The sequence below is a fragment of the Cynoglossus semilaevis genome, chromosome 15, assembly GCF_000523025.1.
Source record: "Cynoglossus semilaevis isolate Cse_v1.0 chromosome 15, Cse_v1.0, whole genome shotgun sequence".
Classification (NCBI taxonomy): domain Eukaryota; kingdom Metazoa; phylum Chordata; class Actinopteri; order Pleuronectiformes; family Cynoglossidae; genus Cynoglossus; species Cynoglossus semilaevis.
The window spans coordinates 2,708,797-2,724,379 of NC_024321.1; the positions used below are offsets into that span (position 1 = coordinate 2,708,797).

Genomic DNA, 15,583 nt, shown 5'->3' on the forward strand with positions numbered 1-15,583 from the left:
TCTTCACCAAACAGCAGACGGTTGAAGGAGCAGAAAGCGTTAGAAATTGTAGCACATGCTGAGAGAAAAAAAAAAAAAAAACAGAAACCCACAAGACTGGCCGTGCCCTGGTAATCCTCCACCCTTGTAATCCTTCTACTCTCCTCTTTTCATCTCCTTCACCAGAATTCCAAATGGTGATGAAAGTTTTTCCCTTCTCAAAGCTGCATAACAACAATTGCATTTTGTCCACAAATGACATCTCCTTGGTGTGGAGTAACCTTCATTTCTGAGCAGAGGACATAGCAGTAAATCCATTTCTCCAGAGATGCGGTTCACTGAATAACAAATCACGGGGGCAGACGTGGCTCTCGGTGCTGTTAAAGAAACCTATTGCCAGAAGCTTCTCCCACAGGGCCTGAAACACCAGGGTGTTTTTTTTTTATCATGGGGCGATGGAGAAGAGGAGTGGACAAACAGGGGATGTGCCGGGAGAAGAAAAGTACAGTAAGAAACAGGGGCAGATATCTGCATGACCTCCTGGAAAAAAAAAAACGCCCTTGAATGTACGAACACGGCCTTGAAATCTTCCCAGTAAATTTAACTAAGTGGAAAATGTCCTACAGGCGTCTGACAACACACAGCTCCTCCATCTTTCACTATGTAGGACATGGTCCTTTAAATGTGTTACATGTCTGTGAATCAAAAGTATTGTAGGGACGACAAATAACAGAAATGGCAGCTAAAAGATAGCCAAGAGACAACCTTTAGCGTTAAAAATATTAAATCATAAAACAGCCAGGAGATGTGTTAGCCAAATATAAATACTGGCGTCCTCGGTTTACGATGTCCTTGACCTACAGCATTTCGTGGCTATGTTGCCATCTCCCATAAATTTCACGTCACTTGGCGCTGTATACAGATGACATCTTTGTTTATATCATCGTTGTTAGGCTACATTCCAATGGATTGTGCTACATTCGTTTCCTACGGTTTGTGTTGTTTTTTGGGAATTTTTTAACCTTCATTATGGCTCGCAAGCATAAGACAGACTCTGTCATCAGTCGTCAGACTCTTCTGATGTTTTTATATCCTATCAGGAGTGATGAACATACGGCCCATGGGCCAAAACCGGCCCGCTAGGGCAGGGTTTCCCAAACTTTTTTTTCCAGGGACCTGTATTTTAAAAGTCCCAAACCTTCACGACCCAAGTCAATAGACATTATTCGTAAACTCCTGGGAAACATGATGCGAGACGACCCCAAAAAATTATAATCTTGCAACCCACCTGAGGGTTGCGACCCAGTCTTTGGGAAGCAATGCTCTAGGGGGTTCAATCCAGCAATCCAGCCCGTTTGATAAATTTTAAAAGTGAAAAAAAAAAACAGAGTCAAAATGAGTTTGACACCCTTGTCCCAGATTATGATGTTACCACTGTGTTAGCATATGTAAGCGACATAGCTATTCATGTACAGGACGTGAGTTACATCACACTGTAGGAACGGAATGGAGCCTCCGTCATCGATGCTCCTACAAACAAATGTCAGACAACTTCAAAAACCTGCACTGTGATTGGCCAACCTGCATTTGATCACAGGATGTTGTGTTTGTCAGTTGTATCACAGGCTGCTTCAACTGAAAATATCATCAAAAGTCTTGGAAGACAACGATGGAGTCTACGTTCAGATGCAACAGTTGGCTTCATCTGTCGGTCCAAACCCATGAACAGACCTGTGAGTCTTGTGAGCACCGACTACGAGCAGCTATTTATCACACGGGGTTACGAGTGGAAGTGCTTGTGATGATGAGCAGCAGGTGAGTTTGTATGAAGTCGTTTGGAGGAAAGTAGGTCAGCAACGACTGGCTGGAGGCAGCAAACAACGACAGGAGGAGGCGGATGCCGAACAGAGAGGAAATAGGAAAGGGAAGAAACTGCGAAAACACGGGAGGAGACAGCCCCGAGAGAAGCCCTTTCTCCGGGGACACAAAAGTGCAAAAAGCCCTCAGAGTCCATGACATGACTTCTCTTCTCACCTCTCACACAAAGGCATAGTGTGCACTCACTTTGAAAAGGGATTATGCCCACAGCTCCAACCTGATAAGTTCATCTCACACACATGCACACACACAGATTGGTGGGAATGGGCCTGGCACCAGCCTATTAAATAAGTGAGGGTCCTACACGGTGAAATGGAGCAGCGAGGAAGAGTTATATGTGCCGCCTCCGCTGCAGAGTCACTGGACCGACTGCATCACCATAAGCAGTCAGTCAATAGGCCGAATCAACAGTGTGTGAAATTAAGAAGGAAACAGAAGTAGATAGACGTTATGCGGCCCACCCCCCCACCCACATCCTGCTGTCACACACCACCATCACCATCACCATCAGCAGCAGCAGCAGCAGCAGCAACAGCAACCTCACACAGAATTCGCAGACGGGATGGAATAAAATAAATAAATAAAAAAAAGCCACCCCACACAGAGGTGAAACTTCTTCATCAGTTTTGTGATGAACGGGTTGGATCATGGTGCAGGGGCGGAAGTCTCACTCACACATGAGTTTGAAAGAGCCTCAGCACCTTCAACAGAGAGAGATACACCTGACAAGGACACACTAAAATAGTAGCTAGATCATGCTTAAAAAAAAAAAAAAACATCCATGGAACTTACTTTATACTCGCATATAAGCCGAATTTAAAATGAAATAAAGATCAAATTGGGGGGTCGGCTTATATGCGCATAAATACTTTGGACAGCGTTTTCCATCGGTCGCATCATCACCGATAATAAACACCAAGTCGAACACATGGTAAAAAATATCATTACACCTCAATCCACACAATCTACAACTAATATTTAATAATTATTTTAACTGGACCACTGATATACGCTAATGCAAAAAAAAAAGATGAAAACATTATGGTCGGCTTCTATGCCAGTTTTTGTAAAAATCACAATTTTGGGATCAAGTTTCAGGTGTTGGCTAATACGCAAATCGACTAATACTAATACACGAGTAAATACGGTTGGCTAATACTAATACACGAGTAAATACGGTATCGGGAAACTCAGCTCCATCCAATCTCCATCACTTATACCTATTCGGCATCACTGAGCACCGACCAATCCCAGCAGCCCTTGGAGGCTTGAACCTTCACCTGATGATTACTGGATTACATGTCCATCTAGGGCTACGCACAGAAACAACAACCATCCAAACCCAACTGTCAATTGTCCGATTGACTTCTTCAACACAGAGAACCACCCCCCAAGCATCATATTTTTTCACCTTGGTTTTTCTATTATATATTGACATTAAATCCATTAATAACATAGAATGAATATATAGAACAACTAGTCAATATTACAGTTAAAACCCACACAAGGTGTAGAAGTTGGACTCTCCCGGTCTACAGTAATTCCTTCCTCCTGTTGGAATTTCAATGCCCGTCTTGTTTCGGAGTTCAAAACAAAATCCTTTTATTGCTGTGAGCCCCACTCGGTCAAAGCAGGGCGGAGCCACATTTCCATACGAAACGTCTGCTGTGAATGAAACTACTATCAACTAAGTTCTGAACAGTAGCCTAATGATGAAGAAGGCAGTTTCCAAGGTGATATGTAAAACAGCCTCATTGACTCTAGGCTAAATGATGAGAACCAAATTGAAGACGAGAGAGTTCGACCAAATCCTCTGGACTGGAAATAAAGTGTCTCTACTTCAAAGTTCAATTAGCCAGTAAGAAGAAATAATCTGCACTGTGAGAGTCTTTTATTGCTGTGATCTTCTTAAATGACCAGGAAATTTAAAACAGAACTTACTTAAATACAGCACACTGGATGTTTGGGTGCAGTTTGGAAAGTTTTGGAGGAATTTTTATCATGACTAAAATTCCCCTTCTTTTAATTCTATAATATCTGAATACACCGTTACGCACAGCGATAATTACGTAAATAACAGTGCTAACATCACAATCTAGGACATGAAAACATCAGAAGGGTCTGACTTACGCCTGAGAGCCATAATGAAGGGCAAAAAGTTCCCAAAGAAACAACACAAACGAAAGAAAGTGAACGTAGCACAGTTCAATATACGGCGTACAACCAGCAACTGTAAATAAAGACGACATATTGGTACACTCCGCTTGCCGACTGGTTCCCTCGGCGAGATTTAGCGACATATGTCGGAATGATGCAACAGGACGTTTTTTTAATAGAGTTATGGGTGACGTAACTATGGAATGCTAAGTCAGGGACTTCGTAAACTGAGGCCCCACTGTCATTTGATTTTAGTATTTTAGAAAATATTCATATTTAATGAAATATTATTTGAAAAACCATCAGTGACATGAAGTGTTCTGCATCAAAATTCATCAAGCGGCCAAGCTCGAAACCCCTAGCTGGCCAGTTTTGGCAAGCGAGCCATATGTTTGACACCCCTGAGTCAGTAGATAATTACACTACCATATGACTAGGGGACCTTAAAACTGAATGATTGACTTACTACATCCCATTTCTACATCTCCTTTAGCACCAAAATATATAAATTAGAAGCAGAATCTTGAAACAGCAGCATTTTTGGCTCTATTTTAACCTAAAGATTATCTCTGAATGCATCAAAATCTATAGATTAGAAGCAGGATCTTGAACTTTTCGAGACAGCAGCATTTTTGGCTCTAATTTAACCTAAAGATTATCTCTGAATGCACTCTGGTAGCAGCTCTTCTGACAGATAAAAAATACACAGGCACCTTAAATCTGGACCATAGTAATGTGCTAATGGCTAGGGGGCACCTGTGAGTGAGTGTGGACAGGATTTTGTTTGTATTCAGAGGGTTGCTGGTGCTAAATCTCAGCAGGGCATCAGTGTGATAAACAGGCACCAAGACACTCCCTGGGCACAGTCAGGTGCCAACTGATGAAGAACAGAGTAGGAGACGACGTCTCCTCCGACTCTGCCGATGGATATTGACCGAAGGACGCCACAAGTTGATGGAATCATATCGACTTTTTCCGCAAACTGCACGGTGCAACACGATCGGATCAATGTCCCCTCTGTCTCTTTTCACTCGCTTCACCTGCGTGGCTGCTCAGAGTCATTCTTGGTTGTAAACTGAAAGGCAGGGATGAAGCAACTGAAAATATTTTTCTATTATCTGCAATAATATTTTATGTCTTTTTTTTTTTTTTAGCTTTAGCTGTTTTATCCACGTCTAACAGTGTAGGATGTCCAGTAAATGTTGGTGTCATTTTCCGAAAAAGAAAGATTATAAACACATGGCTGAGGATTTTTCTCATCATTATCAATTGCATTTGACTGAATAAACGCAACACTGTGTCAGTGAAGTACAATTTAAAAAGGATAAAGTCACAGAAATGACGTTTTAGGTCCGAGACGGACCAGATAAACTACACCAGGTGTCAAACTCACGGGCCACATACAACATAATTACATGTCAAGTGGGCCGGACCGGTACAGGCTTAACATAATTTACTATAAATAACAAATAGTCCATGTTTTTCCCCTTTGTTTTCAAGCAAATAAGTACCGGGATATATTTGATATTTATTATTATGTCTCATATTTAATGAAATATAATTTTGTTTATTTTCAAAAATCATGCGGGCCGGATCGAGCACCCTAGCGGGCCACGTTTTGGCCCACGGGCCATATGTTTGACAACCCTGAACAACACAGTTCCAACCTGGATGAGTTTAAATGTTCATGTTTCAATTAGTAAAAAAAAAAAAAAAGAAAGATGGCTCCATCCTTCTCCATGTGAACACAGATACATCAGCCACACCGGTCATTGGATTTCAAGACTCGCGGGTGAAGAGATTTGGTCAATCCTGAAACAGCCAATTGATTTTCTTCGCTTTATTTGCAGAGCCTGGCAGCAGGCAGAGTGATTTCTCCCTCCACAGATGCCCTGATTGAATGTAATTCTGTCCGTACGCAGAAAAGCACAATTTACCACCTGTTTTCTATTTTTCGGAGCTGACATTTGGGAATATGAGCTGTACTTTTCGTAAAAAGTAAAACCGCGAAAAAGTCGAGGTTTGACCTTGAAGGTCGATGTTTCTTTAATCACATTCATTGGAGTGCTGTGAGGAGACTGCAGGGAGACGCGTTTGAAGATCGTAAACTGACAAATTAGATTTAGCTGTATTTAACTGGTTAAAATAAAATAATAACAACAAAGAAAAAAAAAACTCTCTCTCTTCTGCACCAACATCCACAGAGAAAATTGATGTTTTTAGCTCAAGGTGAAACAACAGCTGTTGGTTTCACTGCTGTGTCTCTAGATCCGTTAGTGTCACTGAGGAAAATCCAAACAAAGGATTCCTAAGACAGCAGTCACTGAAATGACACAGACCAAAGACGTAAACTAGCCCTTTAGTGAGCGCCTTTTTCCCCACTGACCGAAACAGAACGGCGTCACACGACGTACCACCGGAGGACAAAACAACACATGCTTTCAATGAACAGCAGCTTTACTCATTATGATCAAGCCAGAGCATTCACACACACACACGTAATACGATGTGCCGTTTAACTTTGATGCGAACCATCTGCTGTATTTACTCAAAAAAAATCAAAATGAATGTATTTCCCAACTCAAAAAGGAATAGTTTTTTTCTCTCTCTCTCAGAACAAGAAGAGCAGCAGAGTGACTGAAATGTCAGAAAAGTCTGAATCAGCTCAGAAGTGATGATGTCATGATTAAATGTGACCGACTCCCTTAACAGATTTGAAAAAAAAAAAAAAAAAAAAAAACAACCCAGGGAAACAAGTGCCGCTCCTCCTCAACATCTGTTGTTTCTGAACAGAATGTGAATGTTTAAATGTTTCAGACATTTATATCAACATACATAAAGTGCTGCAGCTCTCAGCGGCTGATCACAGGCGGAGACCAAACCTCGTGGTGACTAAACTCTTCGTCACCAAAAATGTTCATGAACATTCGGCAGATGTTGCCATCATGACTGAATTATTTCAGGGTTTTGTTTTTTTTTTTTTCCAGCTGAAGCGCAAAAGTCATATTAACCACGAATAAAGGTTTTTATTTAGTAAAAATAGCAAAGGTGAAATGATCACAAGAAAGGCAAAAGAGCAGATGCGGCTAAAAATAAATAAATAAATATAATGCTAACCTAGCTTTAAGATGTACAGTAAACAAACCATTGTAGTATTTTTTTTTTCAAATTCCTTCTTGAAATTTTCAATCTTTTATGTAAGTTTAATCCAGTACTTCTCAAATAGTCCAAGTTCAAATTCCTTCTTGAAATTTTTAATCTTTTATGTAATTTTAATCCAGTACTTCTCAAATAGTGGGGCGGGGCCCCCTGGGGGGACAACGGGGTGAGGTGCCAGGTGGGGCGTGAGGGCCTTCCAATGGAATATGGCCATAAGTGTACCACTGCTGTAATGCTTAAATGATAATCCTCCAGTCACTAGGTGGCAGCAACTCATACAGTGGTTTGTACAGATAAAACAAATGTACATGTTATCAGGTTCTCAATCGTTTTTCAATTTGCGGGGGTGTAGGTCAAAGAGGGGGTTGGAGGGTGGGGTGGGGGGTGTGAAAACATTTCTGTCCTCCAGGGGGTGCATGATAGAAAATAACTGAGACCCACTGGTTTAATCAAACCAGAACCATGTCAGTGCTAAGAAAAAACAAAACTAAACCAATACTGATTTAAGCCTCTTCCCAAAGAAAGCTCCAATAAAACTTTCAAAGTGTGACAACTGGTCAACTGCTGCCACATGTGGTCAGTTGGCGATAGAAAAGTGAATCCAAACGGACGATTTCTGCTGCCACGAATAACATATTTGAACACTAACAGATGGCTAACTAAAACACAACACTTTTTTTGGTATTATTCTGAACTTTTTGTATAGTCTGTTTGTCTGGGGTTTTTATCACTGTAGGAGGACGGGAGTGTGTGTGTGTGTGTACAGTTACCTGTGATTTCACCCGCGCTGTGTCAACGTGGACGATCAGATGCTCCTCCCAGTGATCCCAGCTCATCAGGACGCCTGCACAGTCCCCGACCGTCCTCTTACTGACGTGGTAACCCTCTGGTTCCTTGGGTACGCTCATGGTCCTGGTCACTCTCCTGGTCCTGGTTGTCCTGGTTGACCTGGGTCGGCAGCTCCACCACTGTCGCCCCCTGCCTACACCCCTGCTCATCAGCAGGGGGAATCCCTCCACTGCCTCACTGCCTTTGGTGTGAGGTAATTTTTAATGGTACACATGGTCCATGGAGACATTAGTAGTTCTCTGGTACAGTACAACATCAGTATAGTCCAGGATCATACAGGATTAAGTTATTGACCAATCAGGCTGATTCATCTTCTTCTTCTTCTAGTGTCCATGTTACTCTAGCAAACAACCATGAGTTCATCTGCACCTGTCACACTGAGTCAGGAGGAGGGAGATCCACCGTTGTCCTGTAGCGTTAGCATTAGCACCGACAGTTATCTTTGCCAGGAGTTAAACGACAACAGAGGTCAACAAGCAGCGTCAGCTGATGAAAAAAAATTGTCAACATACTGTATATCATAAGTGTTGCACAGAACTCCCTTCTTTGTTCTGTTTACCAATAACAGAGTTCCATTAGCTCAGGGACGAGCTAAAGCCGCTAATCGAATGTAAGAAATGTTATTTGTAGCCACGTCAGGCTGCAGCTGCAAAAACCCTCATAAACAAACACACACACACACACACAGAAGAGGGTGATTTGTGTGATGGTCTGAGAGAGAATCATGAGTTTGAGTCACCGACCGTGGTAATTACTTTAACTGATTTAATTTATGCTCTCGGATGTCGTCATCTGCAACCAGAATAGTTTTTGTAATAACAAGAGGAATTGGAAGGGCTCCTGAAATCAGTCGGTACACTTGACAGATAAAAAATGGATTTTTCTGGAGGATTAGAGGCCTTTTCAACATGAAATACCCAGAAGGATAAGACTGAGCAAATATTTAAAGTCCAAATACTACATCAGGCTGTATCGGTCCAGAACTAACATGTTTTATTTAATGCCAAGTTTAATTTTCTCTTTACTTGTGGGGTTTAGATTTGGGAAATGAAGAGGGAGAAAGCAGTACAGAGAAAGTGGAAGCATGTGTTTTTTTCCCTGCCTGGTTTCACACACAGTGACTGGACGAACAATCCATTCCAATTAAAGTGAGCTGAGGCCCAGTGGAGAGCAGGAGGATCACATCATTCCCCTACGAAAAACAGCCCAGAAAGGCCTCTTCAGGAGCGACCAATGTGGGCTGGGAGCTGACGAGAAGGCGGGTCAGGAGGAGGAGGAGCAGGAGGAGGAGGAGGAGGAGGACAGAACACGGGCTCCAGAGTTCATCTTGAAAGATCAACTTGGTGGTACGACGGTGGTGAAGGTGGGGGTGATGGTGGGAGGGCGGGGCTGAGGCCCAGGAATGAGGAGGCGACCATAAATCCTCACTGCACCCCTTCGTTTTCTCACTCTCACTGTGTGTGGGGCGAGCAGCGAATTAATTACGCGGTTGAGATTAATTAGATGATGTTAAGAGAAATGTAAAGCTGGCAGAGGGAGGGAGGACGGGGCGGGGGGAGTGCGGCGCCGACCAGACTAATGGGGCGTTCATGAACTCTTAATAGATGCTGATCCACAAACAGAAAAACGATAACGACTGTTGTTGAAGACGAAGTGATTTAAAAAAAAAAGAAAAAAAAAGGGAGTATTTAATTGTTTTTTTTTTGTGCTCCTCTATAGAAGCTCCACATAATTTCCTGGTAAGAACACGTTACGTGGTGGTTGTACTGCAGTACTGTTAAGTATCAGGTTGATACAGTCAGGCAGGAGGATCCAGAAGTAGAGGACTGAAAGGCTCTGTGAGGTGGCACTCCGTTCACAGGTGGCAAAAATCCCAGGTGAAAAAAAAACTCCAAAAATACATGAACAAGACAGTGGGCAGAAATCCCAAAAACAAACAAACCAAAAAAAAAACAGGAAATACTTTGTAGAATGAGACAAGTTAACACAGCAGTTAGCACTGAAGTCATGTGGAGCTGGAGCTTAAATACTGCCCTTCCTCAATTGGAGGCCACGCCCCCTCAGAGCTCTGGCTCGTCAGCTCCTGATTCAGTACAGCTGTAGAGAGGAGACAGCAGCAGCAGCAGCCAGGACAGAGAACACACAAACACGACAAGTAACAGTTCCGTACCAGTTTCCACTTCAATTTGGAAAAGCCAGACGCCGAACAAAAAACATTTTATTTTAATTGTTCAAATAGCTAAAAGCCAAAGGCTCCTGTTATGTAATGATACAATAACAAAGACCAGACATTGTTTGTTTTTGAACTCTGATTCCCAGAATAAACGGCACGTCTCTCGACTGCCTCCTAAAGTTTCTTACCAAACCTGTTAATCTACTGTTTGCTGACAGTCAAAACAAACATGAATAAAAGATAAAGCAGAAATAAAGAACAGGTGGATGGGGGTAATTATTCTCCCCCTGTTCTGACCTTTGGTCCGTGTCTCAGGGCCATTAATGTTATAAGGCTGTAAAATATTGACTCCTCACATAACTATTTTTATTGTTTTTTTGTTTTCTTGGTAAACACGGTGTGATGTCAGATCAGGGGTGTCAAACTCATTCATGGGCCACATACAGCCTGAATATGTCAAATGGGCCGGACCAGTACAATCATAACATCATTACCGATAAATAATACATAAGTCCATGTTCTTTGCCTTAGTTTCCATGCAAAAAAAAAGTATATTAGAAAAATTCATATTTGATGAAATATTATTTAAAAAAACACAATGAACATGGAGTGTTCATGCATTTTTTTTCACTTTTTTTCAACTAAAAATACATCAAGTTTTGGCCCGCGGGTCTTATGTTGGACAAACCCGTGCTGGATTATTAATGATAAAACCTGAGCAGAAATTAATTGTCATTCTCCAAAATCCTAGGGTTAAAATTAAGGGTTTTGTCTTTAATTTCAGAAATCTGGCATTAGATTTTTTTTATTTATTTATGTTACATAATTTTTAGTCTTCAGATTAAATGTATAGCTCGTAAATGGGAGGTCCTGCTACGAAATATAATAACAGTTGGAAAAGCAACTTGTCTTTATCTTGACTCATCAAACTTGGGAGCCACTTGATGATGTCATTTCCTTAAAGAAAGCACCATTTCAATGTGAAACATACTGTATAAAAAAAAGGAGCGAATTAAATAAGTTTAAGGAGTTCCATTGTTTTTACAATAACAATTGTAAATTTTTTTTTTATTTTTTTGACACAAATCAAATCAAAAGACCTTAAATATTTTTTTGACACAAATCAAATCAAAAATCAACTGAGAAAGCATGATTGATTTAAAGAATTAAACCATTTTGTTTATCATCAAAAACTAATGCTGATTATTTACCCATATATTATTTGACTATTTCAGCCTGAGCAGAAAGTGAATCAAACTAGACTTCAAATAAATAAAAAAAAAAAAACTGCTCCTGTTGTTTTTATTGAGGAGGTGCTGAAAGCAGCAATGAAATTAGAAAATAAATAAAACCCGTTGCCTCTTCTAAACAACAGACTTGAGGAGATCAAAGCCTTCGGCATAAACAAGTTAACAACTTTGATTTTTCTTCCTTTTCATTTCCCTGAGTCAGGCATCACTTTCTCTGCCTCCTCGCAGTTCCATTACACTAATCCTCAAACTAATAAATGCATCTGGGTCACATCATCAGGAGGGCAGACGGCAGCGTCTGCAGCAGATTACAAAAAAAAAAAAGAAGTGCTTTTGTAAAATCAATCTGCATAGATAACACCAAACACATGTGGTCACTAACTGGTGGATGTCACCGTGGTTACAAAGTTAAACAGGTTAAAGGGAATTAAATAAACAACTCCTGCTGCTTCTGAAAAATGACTGGAAGACTTTTCAACCAGGAAATGAAGTTTCGTTCAACTTTAGAAATTCTTCCAGAAGTTCAAATTGCACAATTTGTACATCCTGCCAGATTGAAGTTGTTCCATGTAGTTATTAATCAAACCAAATATTCAAACAAACAAGGCGGTTGTACCACTATTATCGATTATCCACAATTATTGTGTTGCCTTACTGTGTTGCCAACACACACACAAACACACACACACACACACACAAAGGGCAAAGCCAGTTCAAATGTAATCTACAATAATAAAAGATAACGTCCTAAGCCTAGTAATATTATACCGCTTCACACAGTATGTTGACAGTGAAAATCAACGTTTATGACTCAAGCGGACACAGGAGCTGCTGATCCACTGCTGCCTCGTGTGGTCAGGTTGTGTTACTGAAGTGAGACCAAACCAAACACTGTAAGGTCAAGATGCAAAATAGCATATTTAACCATAATGATTGACACAAAACAGTAGATCCACAACTCCTGCAATGAAAAAAAAAAATCTAAGTCAAATAAATATCTTGTAGGCTACGGACGATGACGATATTATTTGGCGAACCCCTTGACCCCAGCGATAACTCAGTGCTAATGTCTCGAATATCCAGAAATAAAATCCAGTGGATTATCTAAACATTTAGACAGTTGATGAAAAACAGGAGACTTGCTTAAAAATAAAATACATCTTTATTTTTTATTATCTCATCTCTTTAAAAAACTATTTACAGTACAGTACACCTTAATGATCCGAACAGAGCTGTTGTATCAGACACTCTCATGTGACGCAATATTTCTCAGGTACTAAAGGAAACAATATTTGTCTTTTGATAGAAGGTGACTCATACACTAGATGCAGGTTTCAGTTTCTGGTCCAAGCACATGCTTAGTTGAGATCTGTGGTTGAAGCTTCCACAGTACTGTATCTGGTATAATTTAGTGTGGTGAGTACTTGTCTACATACACTGCTGCTCTGGGCTGAGGAGTACAAAGGAAGTGGGTTAGTTTTTATATCACGTGACAAAACCAAAAAGTTTAGTTTTTAACTTTAAAAACAACATAACAAAAAAAAAAAAAATATATATATATCATGAACTGCAGTTTGCCTCCACTGCACTCCTGTAACAAACGTACTGGTAGAAAAATAGATTTAGTTGTAATTTACATGTAATTTACATGAGCTTTTCTGAAGTTTTTTTTTCTACCAAAACAAAATATGTTTCCAAAAGGTGTTGCAGTTTTAGTTCCTTTGTTAAAAGCAAAGAAGTTAGGCTTAAAATTGGGATTAAAATAGTGGGTTTTTTTGGGAGGGGGCGGGGGTGACAAAAATGTAAAGACTTCAAATAAGGACTTTGTTAGTAAATATGAGAGGCCAATGTGTGACTCAGAGCCACAAATGTCCAATAGGAGCCTGGATACTTGTAACCTGCACGTTCAAAGTACTACTGGTCAAATCTTTTACCTCAGTGCATGCGATCAGGACTTCACTTTGCGACGTCGTTAACTCTACCAGTCTATGGACACCGAACTGCTCACGCGTTTATTTCCAGTCAAACGTTCGACCCACCATCTCAAAGAACCTCTTGTTGGGTTGGTGGAAGAACTGGTAGAGTTTCTGCAGGATGCTCGGCGCCACATGAGGATGAGCCCTGCCCTTGGAGTCATGTAAACAGCGCTCTCTACCGTGGTCCCTCAAACAGTAGAATCCTTTAGTTTTATTGAAGTAAAAGTTTGACGCGTTGATCTGAGGTTCAAGTTTCAGGAAGCGCTCCACCTTCTTCATCTCAGGGAAAGGGTCCCTGATCAACTCGTCCCCATCCACCACGTGAATATTCTCCAGCGGAAAGTACTGCAGCCAGTTCTGCATGTGCACGTGGTACAGGCTGCGGTTGAGGGCCTTGTATCTCAGATTGATTTCTCCGTCCTTCACCAGCATGGACTCGATGGGTTGGTAGCGCTTGTGTTTCTGGAGACGGTTGTAAAAAACCTGCGTGTAGTCCGAGAGCACTCGCTCCGTCGGGTCTCTGAGGATGAGCAGCAGCTTGATGTCAGGGTTCATGTCATAGATGCGCTTGGGGACTTTGCTGGAGGTGAAGTAGGCCGGCGTCTTCTCCACCGTCAGCTGGTCAGGGAAGGAGTAAGGCATCTGGCTCAGGTACCAGGGGTAGCCTTTCTGGAAGTGACTCTCCCAGTCGAAGAAATGCACCTCGTTCTGAGCTGCAGCGACGGCGCTGTGAAGACTTAGCATCTCGATCAGAGCCCGCGTCCCCCCTTTCCTCACACCGATGATTATAATCTGAGGCAGCTGCTGCAGGGTCCCATTCGGGTGCGTGGTCGTCCCGTTGTCGGCGGGGTAGGAGGTGGGAGGCGAAGGCAGCTCCTCATCTGCCATTGGCCTAGAGGGGACGGGAGGAGACTGCATGGCAAAAGGCAGCAGTCCGGGGACCCAAAACTGTATCCAACATTGAAGGAGCAGCTGCCTGAGGACAACGGTCCGACAGAAAGATGGAACAGAGCTGATTCTTCTCTTCTCTGCCGGCAATGGTGACGACTGCAAGACAAGAAAACAACTGTGGTCACGGCAAAAACATACCTGCCCTGACTCTTTCAGGTTTATTACTGAGACACCACAATGAAACATTTGTTTACTCATGAGGTAAATAAATGTTGAGCTGCACCCTCAGAGTTACATAACAAGATGGCATTATAAAAAGATAAGCTAAGATAGATAATGACCACTTGCAATACTTGCCATGCAGTGGGAGCATTTAACTGAATTTAATACTGACACAGCGACACCTTAGTAATAAGTGAATGTGTTGTTAAGCATTATAATAATTTACCGAAGAAACGCAAAAAAGCACCATGATAAGGACAAAATCTTTAAAAAGTTGAAAAAGTCGACAAGTAAATAAGACATTATGAATTATTTTATCATTCAAAATGTGCTCCTATGTCCAGAAACGTGCAAAAATGTGCACAAACCGGGACGAACGTTCAAATCCATTCATTTACAGTAGGAACACCAACGACTAAGGTAACTGTAGGTCATGTTTTAAAAATTACCTTTTTTTTTCTTTTTTAAGTTTTCAAAACCTTAAAAAAACATTCTTTTTTGGATACTACTACTACTACTACTTTATGAGCCAGGTTCTGGCAACTGAGCCACAAATTGAGTTTTAATTCAATAACCGCCCAGTTCACCATCATAAATTGTTTATTAATTAGTTGTATTAATTAGCACTTCTTTCCCGCATGTGTATATTGGCGTTAAAGTTCTTAAATATACACGTGTCTCTTTTAAAGCATCCCTTTTTCTTATAATTGCATTATAATAAAAATTTAATAACGTATTTTCCTCTAGTCCACATTATCGTTATCTCCTTCACTACCCCACGTTCAGCCAAAACTTGCCCGTTCCTTCCCGCACCTCTCACCTGGTTTAAACTATAATCCTCTCCGCCACACAAATGTCATTCCGTGCGCTGCAAGCTGCAGACCAGTGTGCATTCCAACATTTCCAGAAAGATCCTCGCTTTGTGTTTCTCTCCTGAAGCGCACAGAGGAAAAACTCCGGCTCCACCAGTGCGGCGCGCTCACTCCACGCTCCTGTGTGTCTCCTCTTGTCCTCCTTCTCCTCTCAGTTCACAGCCGAACTGTGCTCCT

At 41.4% G+C, this 15,583-nt stretch overlaps 2 protein-coding genes across 3 annotated transcripts in view; both read right to left on the reverse strand.

Annotated features, from left to right (window-relative positions):
- The window catches only part of clnk (cytokine dependent hematopoietic cell linker), a 28,382-nt gene extending 20,198 nt beyond the window's left edge, over positions 1-8,184 (reverse strand). The window contains exon 1 of the mRNA XM_025063346.1: positions 7,944-8,184. Within this exon, the coding sequence (XP_024919114.1) occupies positions 7,944-8,171 (228 nt within the window). The 5' untranslated portion in view covers positions 8,172-8,184. The remainder of the gene's footprint in view (positions 1-7,943) is intronic.
- A 4,049-nt stretch (positions 8,185-12,233) lies between these two features.
- On the reverse strand, positions 12,234-14,359 carry hs3st1 (heparan sulfate (glucosamine) 3-O-sulfotransferase 1). Of its 2 annotated transcripts, XR_003052005.1 has the most exons (2): positions 13,380-14,359; positions 12,234-12,895 (listed from the first exon to the last, which is right to left on the reverse strand). XR_003052005.1 is itself a non-coding variant. In XM_008326528.3 (1 exon), the coding sequence occupies exon 1, from the start codon at positions 14,337-14,339 to the stop codon at positions 13,458-13,460; it is 882 nt and encodes a 293-aa protein (XP_008324750.3). In that variant the 5' UTR covers positions 14,340-14,359; the 3' UTR covers positions 13,231-13,457. The 2 variants fall into 2 exon arrangements, 1 of the variants encoding a protein (XP_008324750.3); XM_008326528.3 differs by lacking the exon at positions 12,234-12,895 and having other exon boundaries at positions 13,231-14,359.
- Positions 14,360-15,583: the final 1,224 nt, after the last annotated feature.